Here is an 18216-nt window from a genome sequence, read left to right on the forward strand (position 1 = left end):
GGAACGCTGATCTGGGCTCAGATGGAGGGTGGGTCCTCTTTGAAGATCCCCCGACACACACAGACTCTGCCATTCTCCCTGGCCGGGGCCTGCTTGGTGGAGGAAGTCTTTCTCTGCAGATAAGGCAATGGGGTGACCCGAGGGCTGAGGGGCTGGGACGGGGCTGAACGCCTGCTTTTCCCAGTTACGATCAGCAGCTCACCAGGCGTGGGCACCCGTGGGCAGACCTTGTTGAGCCTGGCATTCCGGGGACTCTGACCAGGAATTCTGGGGTCCTAGGCCTTTCAAAAAAGTAGACAACAACACGTCTTAGGCAGATCGCTAGGACGACGCAAAGTCCCAAGCCCTGATGGAGAAAGCAGAGACCACCTGAGGGCAAATTCTGGCTCCACTCTGCTGCATGACCCCGGCACGCTGCGTAAGTTTTCTGAACCTCAGTACAATTTAAAATGAGCAGGGCGCCGTGCTCCCTTGATGGTAAGGCGCATTTCCTCACTTTGACGACCCTAAGAGCAGCACGCTTCTTACAGCAGACAGCGTCCGACTGTTTTCTTGTAGCGGTCCATAACGTTTTGGCGTGCGCAGCGCGCACGGAGTCTCCGACTTGATGAAACATGGCGCACATACCTTGAAAGGCTGCTCTGAGGGCCCAGAACAGAAGCTGGCACACAGCCCGTAGTCCCTCGCTGCTGGATGTCAGTGCCGGCTGACTGACGGGACTAGCCCTTCCCACGGCTGGATGCCTGCCTGCTGCCACAAAGACCTGGTGTTGGCATGGCGAGCAAGTTACGGTAATGACAACGGGGCCAAGGGGAGGGTGGGGGCCCCAGGGGTCTGTACATGACCCTGACAGAGAGCGAGAGGCAGTCTGGTCCCCCAGCTGACCCCCAACTTCCCTCTCCGATCCCTTGGTCAGGAAGCTGTCCTGTCAAGCAGGATGGCCCAAGGTGGAGCCCTGAGCCCAGCCGGCAGGACCATGACACCCAGGGCCAGCCTTGGTTACTATTCCCATCATTCCTGTTCCGTCCACCCCTGGTCACACAGCACACGTGGATTTTCAGAAATGTTCTTAGCTCTGGAGCCAGATCGCGTTGCCAGGAGCACTATTACAGCACAAGCCTTAGAGCAGAGAAAACGACCTTGTTCTGTAACTTTCCCAACACCCAATTAGAACAGCAGCTACGGAATTAATGAGGCTGCAAACAGTGCACTGTCTCTTTAAATGGTTTTCCTGCGGCCAGTTGTTTACAAAGAAATTCCTCAGGCCAGGAAGTAGGAGGTGAACCTGGAGCCAGCAACCACACTTGGGGAAGAGGAGCAGGTGCGCCTGGCAGGCCCCGATTACAACCTCCGAGGGCGGGGTGTCCGTCCCCTGCGGATTAGAGCGCGTTCTGACTCAGCAATCTGGCCCGCCCAGGACCTCGGCCGGCCACCGGCGCGCCCCCGGGGGCGGGGCGGACTCCCGGGGCGGGGCGGGGCGGGGCGGGAGCGGCGCGGTCACGTGTGTACACAGGCCCGCGCGGCGTGCGCGCCGTCAGCCCCGCCGCCTCTCTCGGAGCCCCGAGCTGCCCCCCTCGCGGCGACTGCGCGGTCCGCGGCCCAGCGAGCCGGTGAGTGGGCGCCGAACGCGGGGCGGGGGCGGATGGGCACACTCGGGGTCTCGGCCCGCGCGGCAGTAGCACGGGAAGCAGCGGCCCGGGGCCGGTGCTCCGCTCTGAGCTCTGACTTTCGGGTCCCCTCGGCCCCGCCCGGGCACTGTCCCCCGGCGGGTGGGAGCGCTGTCCCCGCCTGTGGCTGCCCTCCAGCCGTGCAGAGCCCAGCCGGCCGGGGCCGCTGCCCTGCGGTCATTCACCTGTCCGGGGCAGCTGAGAGCTGCTGGCCGCGTAGGAGGCTCAGCAACACCGCCGGCTCCTCACATGTCCTGCCGGGGACCGACCGCCTGCTCCTGGGTCACCGTGGTTGTAACTTTCGTCCCCTTTTATGATTACAAAATCTTAGGAACTTCTGGAGCAACGTTTAAATGGAAATATCAAGTGTCGTTAATGGTCTAGGACACTTGATAAAAAGATAAAAACCCCTGGGCATAAGGCTCCTTCAAAACTTGAGAAGAAGGCAGTGCCCCAGCCTCTGAGCGCCCATCTACCCAGGACCAGAAACCCAACACCAAGTTAATGACATGAACACGGTAGCCGGGTTCATGGTCTCAGTGGGGCCCTGGTCTCAGTGTCGCAGTCTGTCCGGGCTTTGGGGAGACAGAGGGTGCGTCTGGACCTGACAGACTGTTCCCCCATCGCTGGATGTGCGCTCACTTGGCAGCTCCAGGCCACCTGCCGACAACCAGCTCCCCGTGCCTCTGCGAGCAGCGGCCCCCTCCTCCCCGCTCTGTTTGCAGCATCTAGCGGGGCTGGCCTTCAGTCACCCGGGGGCGAGCAGCCTGCTTTCCAGGCCTCTGCAGACGTGAAAGTGTGAACACGAAGACTCTGACCATGCTCCAGGCCGCCCACGCGTAAGGGGGACCAGACGCTAACACTACCGTCGCAACTGGCTCCCCACCAGGGCGCCACTGAGAGGGAAAAGAGGCCCTATTGAAAATTATGCTGAGGGGACGGCCACACACTCCATGACCCGCTGCAGGGTCCAGCTCCCCACACCGGAACCTCTAGTATCTTCCTAAATGAAGAAGTCCTCTCTAAGATAACAGGCTTTGAAAAACCATAGCTTCATCTGGTGAGTGTGTACTGTGCCGAGTCACGGAGAGGAAGCTGGGGGGGGCCCTGCCCTTGACCACTGCTGTCCTGCCTCCCTGGGGGGTAGGGAAACACCCTGAGACGAGCACAGCATTAGTTCTGCACTGACTTGGGGTCCCTGGAACTCAGAAGCCCCTGGCAGGCAGGTGACGGGAGAAAGGCACGCAGAGCCGCCGGATGTGGGCGTGTGGGGTTTTAGGTTAGAACGGAGAGCTGCTTATACCTATTATATAACGAAAAAGTGACATGCTTGCAAAGATCCCTGCCAGGAAGCACGCGTGCATGATTGCCGGTGGGAAGACGGACCGGCCGCTTTCCGGGGCGGGGAGGGGAAGGTGCTCCTTGGGCAAGCTGCATCCATCCTCCAGGCCCTAGCATGTCATCTGGACCCTGAAAATACAACCTGCCGCCGGCAGGTTGCACCCCAGGGCTTGTCTGGGGTGAGGGCTGCTGTGCTCTGCGCAGGACACACCCAGACTGCTCCCTCCTTCGGCAGAGCGCCCAGCTACCTCCCCCTGCTCGCCGCCGGCTCCTCAGCGCTCTATGGCTCAAGCCTCTTGCACGACTGGGCCACACCAGGCTGCGTCTGTCCACGGGGTCTCACAGGCCCGGGACCCCAGAACACCAGCCAGGCATCAAAGAGCAGAAGGGACTCAGTGTAGGGAGGAAAAGCAAACTTTCTAATTTGAGAAGCTAGAACGTGATGCTGCCAAGGGGCCGAGTTCGGCCCCCAAGACCTGCCAACAGAACACCCCTTGAGTAGCGGAGGGACAGGGGGGCACGGGCCGCCTGTCCCATGCGACCCCGCGGGTCCCCTTCCTCCCACACACGTGGTGGGAGGGCGGAGCGCACCTAGGAGGTTTCCAGTTTTAATGAGAACCGAGGAAGGCTATTACACCAAGTGTAATGGGCGTTCCTCCCCTGGAAAGAACCACGGGCAGCGATAAGATCTGTGGCTCCGAGCACCCCCCAGGTAAGAGCACACCAGGGAGAGGCAGGGCGGGGTGGGGGAGCCCAGCAGGGTGCCGGGCTGCGGAGCCTGAGCGGAGGCCCGGTCTGTTCTCCGTGTGGCCATTGAATTTCTGAGCGAGTCTTCCTGCTTCTGTTTTCCCCTGGTTGAGATTACCTGGAAGGAGCACTAGCCTCAAACCAAGGTAGTCAGTGGACAAGAAAAAGGCAAGAAACCAGAGCTCCACAAACAAGAGAACACGTGTCCCATATTCTCCCAGGGTGAAGAGCCTGGGAGCCCGGGCGGGCGTCCCGGGCCGTTGGTTCCTGCAGCCCTTCCCGAGTGGCGGACGTGCCGTTCTCTCCCACGGAGAGCCAGAGGCAGCTCGGTTTATGCCTGAGGCAGGCTGCCTGGTTCACACTCACCACTCTTCGGTTCAGAACCTTAAAAAGCAACAGGCTACAAAAATCAGGACACCCCATCTACATGATGGACCGTTTCTTATCACAGCCAGGAAGGCGCAGCGTCTGTGACAGGAATCAGAGGCGTAAGCTCTCTACATTGAAGACCTATGAAAACATCAGCCTTTCCGGAGCGTCTGGCTCCTACCAGCTGCACGTTAATTGTAGCTAGAGCCTCTATCCACTGTTACAAAAGGAAATAAACATTCAGGAGTCGTTTTCAAAGCATTTTGAGGGCTCCAGAGCATTCAGCTGAAGTCTAGGTATTACCGTGCGCGCGGGTCTCCAGGACTAAAGCCAGGCCGAGCCGCACTGCCCAGGCACTTTGGGGAAAAGCCTGTGACACCATCTCAGGCCTCCTCTTCCCGGACACAGCCAGCCAGGCTGCAGGGCACGGATCAAGGAATGCTCCCCCTTCAGGGAGCTCTCGGCAGGTGGGAACAGACGAGTGCAGTGGGACAAGTTCAGCGACCTCGGACGGGAGTTAGCTGGTTCTGCGGGCTGTGTGCGTGCACACGCTCACACTCGTGCATGCGCACACGCTCACTCAGGACCCCCTGCCCACCACAGCCGCCCGCTCCCCGCCCCCTGCCAGGTTGCTGCTCTGACGTGCTCCTGGCATCCTCCAATTTCCACAGAGATCACCGTGCACTGTAGCCCTGAATTTGAGCAAGGTTTTTAGTTACCTGTGGACATTCACTTTTGAAGGGTTGGTTTATACCGTTCTGGGTTCTTTTTAAAAAAAAAAAAAAATCATGGAAGAAAGACGCTGACATCGGGCCTCAAAACACTTCCAGCAGCTAGCCCAACTGACGTGCAGTCCTTGCCAGCAGAGAATGAAAGAAGGGACGGCGGAGCATCTGTAAGCAGGGGTGCCACTGGGGTGGAGACCAGCCCCGTGGGGCTGGGACCCCAGCTCAGCGAGCGCAGCCCCAGAGACTCGCCGCCTGTGTTGTTACCGAGGCCCTAGTGGGGTCCCAGGGACCCTGAGCTGTGATGTGGGGTCTGATGGGGCCCGCAGCCTCTCCCCGTGAGAACTCGCACTCAGCCTGTGCCCGCGCTCAAGCCCTCTGTCCTCTCTCCGCCAGCTTCCTCTCCCCACGTGCCAGTTGGCAGAGAGTCTGAGTGAGAGTTCACGCAGCAGCTTCCTCTGCAGTAACGGACCGTGGAGGAGGATGAGGAACTGCAGCCCACTGCGCACGCCGGGGGCTGGCCAGGCTCATCCGCTGACCGCACGTACTCCGCCCTCGCGACAACCTCCTGACCCAGGGACCAAAGCCAGGCAGCTGTGAGCAGGGTGCCCAGGGAGCCCGGTCCTCAGCCACGTGGAGTCCCGGTCTCGGCCCCTCGGCCCAGTTCACAGGCCACTGCTCGGTTCCCTCGCAGCCCTCGGGCAAGAGCTCTCAGCAGGCAGTGTGGGTCCCTCCGAGGGGAGGACTGAGTCAGGCCGGGGGCGCACCCGAGCTGCCTTCTCTAAGTATAAAAGCAGGGCCCTCGGTGCAGCAGGGCTTGGACGTGCGCCCCGTGGCCCCAGGTCCCCAGGTGGGCACCGCTTCACAGCTGCCCCGGCTGTTCCGCTCCATTGACCAGGCCTGTGGCCAGTCCCCCGCCAGGGCCCCGCAGTCACCGATCATTGGGGGGGAGCTGCTGCCTCACTGCGCTGCCCCCACGCCCTGGACACCGCGGCCCCTCCTGGGCTTCAGGGCTTCCTGGGCCGCTGAGCAGAGGCTGGCCTGTCAGCTCACTTTCCCTGAGGCCCAGCCACGCCCACCTAGAGCGGGCCTCCACACTAAGCCCGCAAGACCCTCTCGGCCCACATGTGACTCCAGTACCCACCCAGGCCACAGGGCCATCCGACGGCCTCCTGGGTGCCAGAGAGAGCGGCAGACATCCTGGAAGTGCCTGCTCAGGGCCCAGAGCAGAGCAGGGACCATCTTCTCCAGAATTGAAGACAGCAGGAGAGCTGCCCTGGGGTGCTCGGCCAGCGCCGCACACTCTGCGCTCACGTCAGCATGCACCTTGGAGCCCGGCGGCCGTGGGTTTTCCTCTCGTGGTGTCTCCGCTCCTCCCCGCCCGAGCCTGGAGCAGACAGCTCTTCAGTGCCATGCCGACGACCCCGCCAAAGAGCCTCCCGCCCAGCACAGCCGGGGGAGCTCCCACCCGAGGGGCACACAGCGTGACCACGGGGTGGCTGAGCCTTCCCGGGGCTGGAAGTTGGAGAGTCTGGGAGAACGTCTTCTTGAAAGATAATTATTGGAACCCAGAGAGGGTCTTGGAAGAAAACTATCAGTACTTCTGTGCACGGGAACATCTGTGATGAATGACACTCACTCCAGTTGAGGGTCAAGGAAGAGAGGGGGCTCTAGAGACAGCTGAGTCCTCAGAAACGGGTGCGGTGGGACAGAACCCCGAAACGGCTCCGTGCCCTGGGCCTCCCGTGGAGACAAAACCACTACTTCCACGTCCGGCAGCCCCGAGCAGGGCTCGCCCTGCCTGCCCCGTTGGAGGTGGCCGCCCTATCACCATGCCCTTCCGATGGGCTAGCTTGAGGTCAGTGGCAGTGCCGCTGCCCAGGTACCACAGGTGGATGCCAGCTTGTCTGACCGTGAACCTCTGGCCTTGGGGCCTCAGCCTGGTTCACTCCAGAGGGCAAGGCCACTGGGGCCCGAGAGGGGACCCTCTGTGCTGTGGCAGTGGTGACCTCGGCTGTGTTCCCTTGAAGGCTTCCCTCAGCCCGCGGTGCCGCACACGCAGCAGGTGGGCAGGGAGGCCTGAGAGCGTCCCCATCACACTCAGAAAGCAGCAGCCCCAGCAGGCCACGCGCAGGCCAGCTCGTTGATCGGGCCCAACGCCGCCCGACTTCCTGGTCCTCTCAGATTCTCTGAAAAAAGCATGATTTTTGAGCTCCAGCCTCTCCTGAGGCTACCCTCTTGTGCCATGCATGCAGCCAAGCCTGCAGAGAAAGACCCTGAGCAGGTGCTTCAGTGTCAGGGGCAACGTTCTGAGCCAGCTGAGCCCCCCGCCCACAGAGATGACCTCCACCCTGGAGTCTCAGGCCGGCGGTGCCCTCCCGCGGGCGAGGTACTCTCTGCTCTGCCAGGCTGGCCACCCTCCTCTCTCCTCTCCACTGCTGGCCCCAAGCCTGGAACCACCCTGGCCCGAAGCTAAAGACCTCTCCATCCCCTCGAACAAGACTGGCCAGACGCCCACCGCACAGCAGCCACGCCGGGACCAGGCAGGGGAGCGGACGCGGTGAAAGCCGCCGTGCTGGCAGGGCCGAGGCTGCTGCTTCAGGAGCATGATCAGAAACAAGACAGCGGGGATGCAAGTCACCTTTAGATCAGTGATCAATCCCCTTATAGGAGAAACAGGATAAAGCTGTAACGGGACCACCGCGGACAGCCCGAGGCGCATGCCAGGCCCAGCCTGCGGAGCTGCTTTCCGCTTCTCTGCCGGGCCAGGACACTGGTGCCGACCAGCCCGCTCCCCCGGCCCAGGGCCACACGCCGGCCGAGCAGATGATCAGGGCTCGGCGGTCCTCCCACTGACATCGCTGTGATCCCCGAGGCAACACGCCTGCACGCGTCAGGCGCAGCCCTGCTCTGTGGACCGAGGCTGGTTGCAGCCCTGGCTCGGCACGCCTGCCGCAGAAGAGAGGCAACCGCGCACACACCTGTATGTTCCCTGGGCCCAGCGGAGGGAAGTCAGGCAGGGTCCCTGGGAGGAGGCCAGGATCCCAACCAGGCAGAAGAGAGGTTCGGGCATGGAACCGGGACCCAGCCGGGCTGGCAGGAGTGGGAGTCCGCGGAGGGCCCCTGGGTGCAGTCCCGTGGGAGGACAGGAGGTCGGGGCCACTCCTGGTGTCTCGTCTGACGAAGGGGCTGTGGACGAGACCTGGTGTGGGCGCTGCAACTGGGTGCTGGTGCCGGAGGAGGCATGGGGGAGATTTGGAGAGTGGAGGCACAGCGAAAGCATGAGAGGAAGGTGGCCACCCCGGCCAGCGAGTCTGGAGGTGGGCCCGGAGGAGGCGAGGCGGGAGGGCAGCCGGACAGGACAGAGCCGGGAGGACAGGACAGCCGGGAGGACAGGACAGAGCTGGGAGGACGGGGCAGAGCTGGCAGGCCCGGGAGCATCGAGGGGCCCAGCGGGCAGCAGCGCGGGCAGCTCTGACCAGGAGGTGTCAGGTAGGCCCCAAGGACAGGGCGACAGGACCAGCCTGTTCCTAAGGCCAGCCTGGACAAGAGGCCACTGGGGTCCTTGCTTGCGCTGACCCCTGGAGCTGAGAGGACTGCAGCAGGTGACGGGCCGTCAGAAGTTGGATTATTAATCCTGCCACTTGGGGAGAATGTGGCAGCTTTCAGAATGAAAAGCGCCAAACGCTCCACATTCGGCACCACCAGGGACAGCCCACCGAGACACCGGGGAGAAGGAGCCCAGCCACTCAGGGCCTACCTGGCCTCTTCTCTCCTGCCTCTGGGAGGGGCAGGACCACAGAGAGGGCCCTTCCTGGAATCCTGGTCTCTGCGCTGGCAGCCGTTCCAGTTCCTCTTTCTCGGGAAGGGAGTGAACAGAGCTGGTAACTGGAAAGACAGCCCAGCCCAGCCCAGCCCTGTGGAGGGGGTGAGCCAAGCCATTGTTCTCAGGCCCCCTCCTCACAGGGCCTGGGGGTGCGGGGGTGGGGAGGAGGGTCTTGTTCCCAGATTCCTGCACTTGCAAAACCAGAGCACAAAGGGAAGTGGGGGGACCGCAGGCGGCGAGGGGGGGAGGCAGGGCCAGTCTGCAGCCAGCAGGGCAGGGCACCCTGCAGGAGTAGCACCGGGACCTGGACAGGGCAGGACGGCCGCCCCCACCACCGTCCTCGGGATACCTGGCTGGGCTTTGAGCGGGCCTGACCGGCTGCCCTGCCACCGGGGCGGGCAGTCACTTCCCAACACGACCGCTGCTCTCCCGCCAGGCTCACTGCCGCTCGGCAGGTCTGGGGGTGTCACAGTGCCACGTGCCAAGCGTCCCCAAATGAGATCCCCCAGCTCCCCTGCAAGCCCACAGGCACCGCCCGCGCAGTCTTGAGCCGGGTGGCCCCCCACCCACGGCCTGCAAGTGTCCCAGTGACACGTCCCCTCGGTGCCAGCGGTGTCACTCGTCTGCTTCCTTCCCTTCTTCTCACTCTGCGTGCCCACGCAGGTGAGGATGGGCCTCCCCACTTCAGAAAACGCCAGGCACCTTCCTCTGTGCATGGGGCGGCCCCCCCAGCAGGTGTCCCTGCCCTGGGCCCTCTGAATGACACCTGGAGACCAGGGGCCTCCAGGAAGAACGTAGGGACAAGAAGCAAAGATGGACGGAAAGCAAGTGCAAACTGGTACTTTGAGCTCGCGATCTGCACCTGCAATCAGAAGTGTCCTCACGGTTCATAACTAAGAGGACGCACACAGAGCTGCTTGTAGCTCATGGGGCAGGGTTTCTAAGTTCTGTGTTTATGAACTGCCGGAACACAAACTCGGGCAGGTTCTTAATCTAAAACCCGGCACTGACTCCTGAGACACTCACAGCCCCTCTCGGGTCGAGAGAGCCGGCCGTACGAGCACATGAGTGTGTGAAGGAAATTCTCAGTAGGCTGACTCCACGTGACCACCTCCCAAGAACGGAGCCATTTTTCAGCCAGGGCAGGGCCCCTGGCAGCAGCTCTGCCCCTCCTCCGACAGCGCTCCCCCTGCCCTCCTTGGCCGTGGCCCACGAGCCCACAGGGCCCCCCTTCTGTCCTTGGTTTCCGAGAACCTCTGCTCAGTTGACTTCCCCTGGCTGAGCCCGCCCTCCACATGGATGGGGACCCCCAGGAGGGGCGGGGGCGCCAGCGGACCCGCCGTGGGGCCATGGGGGGAGCCAGAGGGCAGGGCTGCCCATCCCACACGCTGGTCCTTCCAGACACAACCCTCGCGCCTCAAACTGGCTGGAAACAGAGAGGGAAGAGCCGTTGCACCCGCCCTGGGAGGAGGGGCGTCACGAGAACCCACAGATGGACGCCCACGCATGCAGAGATGTGGCCCAGGCACCAGGAGACGTGGGGCCCGGAGTGAGGCAGGGCAGGCATGGCAGGAGAGAGAGAGTGTGTGGACGGCAGGAGGGTAGGGACTGAGGCCCAGGGGCCGCTGGACGCCCTGCGAGCCATGTGAGGCCGGAGTGGAGGGGGACCAGGCCGCAGGCTGGTCACAGCATGCACAGGCCGCTCTGGTGGACCGGCTCCCCGGCCCCCAGCCACTTTTCAGGCCGTGGCTCAGCAGGCAGGAGCCTGCAGGCATTTGGAACAGAGATGGGAGAGAGCGAGCCAGCACTGAGTCGGCAAGAAGAGGACGCAGAGGGCTCCGAGGACCCCACGAGGGCGTGTCACCTGCCTGGAGTGCCCGCCGGCTCCCCTGACCCCAGGGCTCTGGAGGGAGGACCCGTGTCCCTGCAGCGGCCGTGCCCCTCCCAGATGTGACGGAGCCGGCAGGAGGGCAGCAGCTCGGGACCTGCGTTACCCCGACCCGGCACGCCTCGGCCCAGACACAGGACGGCGGGGAGGGTGGAGCAGGGTGATCGCAGGATTCCGCGACTGATGTGGGAAACCAGGGATGCGCCGGCAGGGCTGCAGCTCCCACCGAGGGGGCTGGCGGGGCCGCGGGAGGCCAGGCCCCGGGTCCACCCCCTCCTCTCCAGGCTTTTGTCGCCGTGGCCCACCCAGTCACCACCCGTCACCAAAAGGTGACAGCAGGCACGTTACGGCTCCAAGAGCTGTACGTTTCCCTGGCAAACGGGGCCAGGGAGGCTCCCGCGGCCAGTAGGGTCCTCACAGCTTCCAGCCACGCCACCTTGCGACCACAGAAAACACGCATGCGGCAGTTTCTGGCCGTCCCAGCTGGTTCAGGGGGCAGGGAGGGGCCCAGGTCCGGTGGAGGGCAGGACTCACGCGCTGCTCTCCCCACAGCCCGCCATGTGGAGCTGCCCACTCAACGGCACGGGCGGCGAGGACCAGCTCCCCTGCCAGCACGTCCAGCGGGCCCTGTCTGTCCTCTCGCTGCTCTACCTGCTTGTCGGCGTCCCCCTCGGCCTCGGCTACAATGCCCTGCTGCTGCTGGTCAACCTGCACGACCCGGGCGGTATGACCATGCCCGACGTCTACTTCGCCAACATGGCCGCGGCTGGCCTGGTCCTCGGCGCCCTGGCGCCTGCGCACCTGCTGGGCCCCGGCGCTGCTGGCTGGGCCGTGTGGGACGCGGGCAGCGAGGTCCACGTCACGCTGCTGGTGCTGTTCAACGTGGCGGCGCTGGTGACCCTGTACTCCACGGCGCTGCTGGCCCTCGACTGCTACATCGAGCGGGCGCTGCCGCGCACCTACATGTCGAGCGTCTACAACACCAGGCACGTGTGCGGCTTCGTGTGGGGCGGTGCCCTGCTCACCGGCTTCTCCTCCCTGCTCTTCTACATCTGCGGCCATGTGGCTGCCAGGCTGGCCGAGTGCTCCCAGGTGCGGCACACGGAGGCGGCCGACGCCATCATGCTGCTCAGCGGGTACCTGGTGCCCGTCCTGGCCGTGCTGTACGCGCTCGTGCTCCTCACGCGGATCCGGAAGGAGGACACGCCACTCGACCGGGACGCGGGCCAGCCGGACCCCTCGGCGCACAGGCTGCTGGTGGCCACCGTGTGTGTGCAGTTCGGGCTCTGGACGCCCCACTACCTGACGCTCCTGGGGCGCACGGTCCTGGCTGCGCGGGGGAGGCCAGCGGACGGGCACCACCTGGGGGCGCTGCTCCTCGCCAAGGACCTGTCCAGGTTCCTGGCCTTCGCCAGCAGTGCTGTGGTGCCGCTTCTTTACCGCCACATGGACAGAAACTTCCCCGGCAAACTCCGGCGGCTGATGAAGAAGCTGCAACGTGGGCCCCAGAGCTGCTCCTTGGACGAAGCGGGGGCACAGCCGGCGATGGCGTAGACGCTGCTCCACGGGCCTCGGCCAACCGAGGGGCAGACGGCGCGTGGCAGAAGGCACAGCCCGCAGGGACCGGGTCCCCCGCGCCCGCTGCTTGCTCCCCCCCTCCCCGCGTCCAGGAGACTTGCTGGCCCTGCATCACCCGCTCCCTCCCTCCCTCTCCCCAGGAGACCAGGCAGAGCCAGGCGAGTCCCCCACAAGAAGCCACCCTCAGGCCGAGGCCGTGATGTCCGAGCAGCAGGTGCCAGGCGTGAGGATGAGCTGGGCCATCGGGGTACCTGGCCGCCCGCAGGGTGTGTGCTTGTCTCCTACGGGCGCCTTTCTGGTCCACGCCTGCAGCAGCCTGCTTCCCTCAGCCTCACGTCTGGCTTTCAAATGAGTGATGAGAATCTAACGCCACTATTTATACTTTGTATTGTTAAAATACTCCATCCCCCCTCCCTCTTGTTTTGTTGTGTATGAAGAGACGTTTGGTAGGAAAGTCAGAAGGTATTAAAATGAAGGAGACACACGGAAGCGCACTCGGGGGATGGGTGGGTGGTGGGCTCGCGGGGCCGGAGCTGCTGGCGACTTGCGTCCATGTGGACGTGGTGGGCGAAGAGTCCGGACGGGGCCTCTCCTGACCCTAGGTGTGCCCCCGGGTCACGTCCACTGTCGCTGGGCCTGCGTGGGTCTGTCCTAAACAAGTCCCCAAAGCGCACAGAAGTAAATAAACTGAAGGAAGAAAAGTGCTGTTAGGATTTCTAACCTGACCCGAAAGCCGATGGGACTGCCGACGGGAAAGAGGGATTTGGACAGGCGGGCGTCACTGGGGCCACAAGGGTGCTGCCTGCTCCCGGGACAGACAGACGAGACGGTACAGACCAGATGACCTGACCAGACGGGGCGGGGCGCAGAGGAGCCTCCCTTCCCCCACCCCAAGTCTTCATGAAGAAATTACTGCCCCACAACCCTCTGACCCTCAGTTCTGAAACCCCCAAACTCCCTAGAAACAAAGATTCGTTTTTCAAGTTCGCAGCAAAGGTACGAGGGTACCTTTCTGAGGAAAGATGAATGTGATGGTGGGCGCTGCCCCAGCCCCTGGGCTTCTGCCACATAAATACATGCATGTGCACTTCTGACCACCCAGCTGCCCCGAGGAGGAGGCTGGCTCTTTTCTGTGGCATCTACCGGGGAAATCGCCCCATTTGGTCCCAGTCTCTTGGGAAATTGAGCCCTGAGTGAGCTGCAGTGCTTTTCTACGTGCAGACTGTTTCCCCTCCCGGCTGAAGAGCCTGTGCAGAAAAGCACAGACACACACTGGATGCCGGGGATGGTCCCCACCCTGCCCGACGTGGCCCTGGGGATGGTTCTGGACAGTAAACCTCGGGGATGGGGAGGGAGGGACTGAAGAGGTGTCTGGGTGGCTCCGGTCGGTGACAAGAGCACAGCTGCCTCCAGGGCCCCGGGCTGTGGTGGGATTTGTCTTCAAATTCCCCATCCCCTCGGCTCCTCCAGCAGCTGCCCCAGCAGTGGGCTGTGCTGAGGGCGCCCCACAGGGTCCCGGCAGGTACGGCAGCCCCGTGGGAGCTGAGAATAAAAGCCCCCCCCCACACCCCGCTTCCCTTTCTGCTCTTTGCTCCCACGGCTCCTGGGAAAAGGTAAACCCCCAGCGCCCAGATCTCTGCCTGCAGTCCTGCACCGCTCAGCCCAGCTGGTCTTCCCCAAACAGGACGGGGGGCCTGAAATCACTTTATTTCTGATCAATTTCTCAGTGGCTTTGGTCGCAAGCTGTCTAGTCTCTGGGGGCCTCCTGGGTGGGGAGGCGTCAGACAGCAGCAGCCATGCGTTTCTGTCCCTCCCCTGTCCCGGCGTCCACCTCTACTGGTGACAGAGGGACATAGTGGGGTCTCAGCTGCAGGCCCCTCTGCTGCATCTCAGATCCCCCCCCAGGGCCCCCGCACCTCAGGGCACAAGCCCACCTTTGCCTCGGCCGCTGGTGCCACAACACAGAACCTACTTTCTGTGGACATTTGCTTGACGATCTCATGCTGAATTCACCTCGGTCACTTCCTGCTGTCCCAGTATGTTTGGTTTGATTCCCAGTACTCCTGCCACGTTGCCAAACGCTGCAGTGAACTTTTGAGCCCTTCTGATTTGGGGGCTCGGGGTGGTGTGGCCGTGGACTCGAGCCACTTAGAAGAGAAGGAGGAGCTACTTGGAAAAAGCCAAGGTGAAGGGTACACTCAGTCCTTTTCTTTTAATCTCTCTGTGTGTTTTAATTAATTTATTTATTTTGGCCGCACGGCATGTGGGATCTTAGTGCCCTGACCAGGGATTGAACCCATGCCCCCTGCAGTGGAAGCAGAATCCTAACCACTGGACCACCAGGGAAGTCCCCTCAATCCTGTTTTCTTAACTTACCAGTCCTATATTCTTCAAATGCATTTGCAAGATACCAGAAGTTTTCCAGCTTATGTTCTAAGGTCTGCTGACACTTCTTGACTATGATTTTAAAGTTAACGATCTTATTTTTGTCAGTAGACAAAAGGTCACCTACCTTACTTGCCATGCTCCATTATTTAAGATCCCAAAGGTGAGTTTAACCTTGAATTTATTTCATGAAGGTTATAAAATTTAGTGTAGGAAACGGGATCTTTTGCTAATTGTAGCAGATACATCAAGACATCAAACATTTGTTCCATTATAAAAAGCACCTGAGGGGCTTCCCTGGTGGCGCAGTGGTTAAGAATCCGCCTGCCAATGCAGGGGACATGGGTTTGAGACCTGGTCCGGGAAGATCCCACATGCCGTGGAGCAACTAAGCCCATGCGCCACAGCTACTGAGCCTGTGAGCCACAACTACTGAGGCTGCATGCCCTCAACTACTGAAGCCCGCGCGCCTAGAGCACGTGCTCTGCAACAAGAGAAGCCGCTGCAATGAGAAGGCCGCGCACAGCAACGAAGACCCAACGCAGCCAAAAATAAATAAATAAATACATTTTTTTTTTAAAAGGCACTTGACAAAGGATAAACCAGGAATCAGAAGTTAAACTACACATCAAGCTATTGAGTTTAAAGTCAGCTGGGAAATTTGGGGGCTTTGTCATTTCTAACGTGTTACGTCCGCCCAGATGGCCTGTGCCTGAGAAAGAGGAAACTGCTGAAGACGACTCACAGGCTTGAAGATCAAATTATTTGCTCGTTATCAGCCAACTTCTGAATTCTTCTGTGTGTATTTCCAGGGGTGTGTGACATGTCGGCAAGCAGCAGAAAGTATCACAGAAACAGGTTTTTCCTGTCGTGACTTAAACCCCAGCCTCTTCAGTTACTCCGTGGCTCCTCCGTCCTCCTCACAGCTGACCCTGCACCACGTGGGTCTGGACGCCCGCAGCCGTGGGGCCCGTAAGTCCTACGCGGGTCAGCTGCCGAGCCGTCCAAGGGCCCACGGTGCGTCCACGGGGCCAACGGAGGTCGGATCCCACATGCCTGCGTCACTGCGGGGCCAAAGCCGCGGTACAGACGGTGACAGAGCATCTCACTCCCGCTCTGCACGTCACGCACACAACCCTCCAAAGGGGACAGACACCCACTGGCCTCGCTCAGGGCTCCCGCGAGGCCAGGGCTCCTCGGAGGGCTGCTCACACGGCTGTGCCATCTGTCAGCACTCCTTGCCCTGGACACTGAGAACCCAGCGCTTCCTTCACGCCTGTGGGTTTCTCAGCTGTTCCATGGGGAGAGGGGGCAGGGCCACTGCAAAACCGCCCGCCCTCACCACCACGTGAGCCCACGAGGCAGGTCGCCGATGGACTGATGGACTGCGCTTCTAGGTTCTAAGCAGGACAACAGGCGGCTGGGTGACCGACTGCCAGCCTCCAAGCAGGCGTGTTCGCGGGGCGCCCTCCAGTGGCCGCCACGGCCCTTCACTCTCTGTGCAGGCGGGCCTGCGGGACTGGCCCCGGGCAGCTCCTAACAGCGTGAAGCGCTGACCCCAGACGAGGAGGCCCCATCCGCGTCCCGGAGTTTCCTTCAGAAGTCGGGCTGTGCAGATGCTCTGGCCCAGGAGCCTTGGGGCTCTCAGGACTCACAGCAAATCCTGCTTTTACAAGACACGCCCTCACAGCAGTGGAGGTGAGCTCAGTCCATGGCGTGCCGCTCCGCGTGCGCATGCACACGCACACGCACAGCCCCCGGCGGCACTGAGCCCATGGGGCCCGGCTTTTACGGGGGCAGCCCGACACTGGACTTCGTGCCGAATCTCTGACCTCCAGCAGTCGGGTCTCTAAGGCAGAGCACTGCACGCAGGGGCCGAGCCACAGCAGGAAGGTAAAGAGCGAGCAAAGCAGTCAGGGGATGTGGACGTGTAAGAAGTGCTGGAGCTTTTGTAGAAAAACTTTTTATCGAGAAAGAGGCAACAGCGACTGGTGCAACGGGAAGGGGCCTGCTTACGCTGGCCAGCTGCCAGCCCCGCGGGGACTGCCCGTCACCTGTGCACACAGGAAGTTTCCAGATCTACAGAGGGTCACACGAAGGGTCAGGGTTCCTTAGAGATTTGGCCTCGGGCATCTCTCTTCACCGGAAAGCAAGAAAGAGCTAGAAGACGAATGGGTCGTGTCAACAGGACCGGGAGCTCTCCCCTCAGCCTCGCTTGGGACTATCTGAGCGTAAAAACAACAGCGAGCGTGGAATTAAAAGTCTATGCAGGGCTTCCCCAGTGGCGCAGTGGTTGAGAGTCCGCCTGCCGATGCAGGGGGACACGGGTTTGTGCCCCAGTCTGGGAAGATCCCACATGCCGCGGAGCGGCTGGCTAGGCACGTGAGCCATGGTTGCTGAGCCTGCGCGTCCGGAGCCTGTGCTCCGCGACAGGAGAGGCCACAACAGTGAGAGGCCCGCGTACCGCAAAAAAAAAAAAAAAAAAAAAAAAAAAAAAAAAAGTCTATGCAGACACTCAGAGGGAAGGAGGGAGGAAGAAGAAGCAGCAGGAAGTCGCCACCTTGTGACCCAGGGCCACCAACCCAGGCAGGACCCGTGAGAGACCCGGGGTCCGTGTGCATACCATCAACCACGCTGCCGCACCTGGCCTCTCGGCCCCCGGTCTGTGTAGCACAGGGGACTTGAGCGGACATGTACGCAGCCAGGAAGGCCCTAAAAGGCCGAGTCCTGCCGGTGGGCACGAGGCAGGCAGCGACTGGCCGAGTGGAAAGGGCTAGAGAGCCATGTGGCCCGCCCGCCCCCTCCCACCAGCAGGCTGACACGAAGGGTGTGGGGGTGGTCACCACGTCTCATGCGCCTTCAGGGTTACAAGTCAGCGTGCTGAGACCCTTCAGAAGACGCAGCCCAAGACAGTTCCCAAGAGGTCAGCAAGCGAGTCAGATGGGACCACAGGGCAGCGTGGTGACAAGTGCTCGCAGGAGAGCCTGGCAGAGGCCGTGCCCTGTCCTGGCCAGCTGAGGACGCACAGAACCACTGGGGCGACCCTGACTGCACAGGTTCACACTCAGGACCCAAAAGCACCCATGACGGCAAATATTCAGAAGCACGCGTCCACAGAGGCCGTGGTTAGTAAGTGACGGTCACCGCGCTACCGGAGCTACGTACCCACTGAGATGTCTGCAGAACTGCGTAGGAGCACACAAAGCACCGAGGGGCTTGGCCGCACTCCCGCCGGACGTGGAGCCTGCTCCGTGTAGACACAGGACCACCCAAACCCCACCCAGAACCCCCACCACTGGGACGGGCTCGTCTCCCCACCCTCTGACCCAGGCAATCCTGGTGAGCGAGGCCCGCTTTGTAGACCCTCTCAGGACTGTGTCGGGAGCGGCGGCCAAGAGCTGCCACGGAGGGCACAGCATCCTCTGGGCTCGGGCCGCGGGCACTCCCGGGGAACCCGGGGCTGGACCTTGGTGACCCTTTTGCAAGGCTGAGGGAAGGGCCCCAGAAGCCCTGGCCCTTGGTCTGAAATTGGCACCAGAACAAGCCGGGGGTCTGTCTTCCTGGGAAATTCCAAGCCTCACATAAGAGCCTCCAAGGGAGGCTCCCGGCAGGAGGGCGGGTGGCCGGCCACGTGGGAGAATGCTGGCTGCTTCACGTGCCTCAAACGCTTCCCCTGTGAACCCACGAGCA

At 62.0% G+C, this 18216-nt stretch overlaps 2 protein-coding genes across 4 annotated transcripts in view; one reads left to right on the forward strand and one right to left on the reverse strand.

Moving 5' to 3' along the window:
- Window positions 1–18216, reverse strand: part of CHLSN (cholesin) — a 96594-nt gene that overhangs the window by 26489 nt on the left and 51889 nt on the right. The window lies entirely within an intron of this gene.
- GPR146 (G protein-coupled receptor 146) lies at window positions 1489–12833 on the forward strand. Of its 3 annotated transcripts, none has more exons than XM_027125552.1 (3): window positions 1595–1610; window positions 4207–7832; window positions 11116–12833. In XM_027125552.1, exon 3 carries the CDS (start codon window positions 11122–11124, stop codon window positions 12115–12117), a length of 996 nt encoding a protein of 331 aa, XP_026981353.1. In that variant the 5' UTR covers window positions 1595–1610; window positions 4207–7832; window positions 11116–11121; the 3' UTR covers window positions 12118–12833. The 3 variants fall into 3 exon arrangements, with proteins under 3 accessions (XP_026981352.1, XP_026981353.1, XP_026981350.1); XM_027125549.1 differs by lacking the exon at window positions 1595–1610 and adding an exon at window positions 1670–2727; XM_027125551.1 differs by lacking the exon at window positions 4207–7832 and having other exon boundaries at window positions 1489–1610.

This window comes from Aethalodelphis obliquidens, unplaced genomic scaffold, assembly GCF_003676395.1.
Source record: "Aethalodelphis obliquidens isolate GAN/ISIS:26980383/991018 unplaced genomic scaffold, ASM367639v1 scaffold30, whole genome shotgun sequence".
Classification (NCBI taxonomy): domain Eukaryota; kingdom Metazoa; phylum Chordata; class Mammalia; order Artiodactyla; family Delphinidae; genus Aethalodelphis; species Aethalodelphis obliquidens.

Excerpts from the sequence above, each read along its gene's own strand:
- GPR146 (XM_027125551.1), top strand. The coding sequence starts at position 11,122 with ATGTGGAGCTGCCCACTCAACGGCACGGGCGGCGAGGACCAGCTCCCC.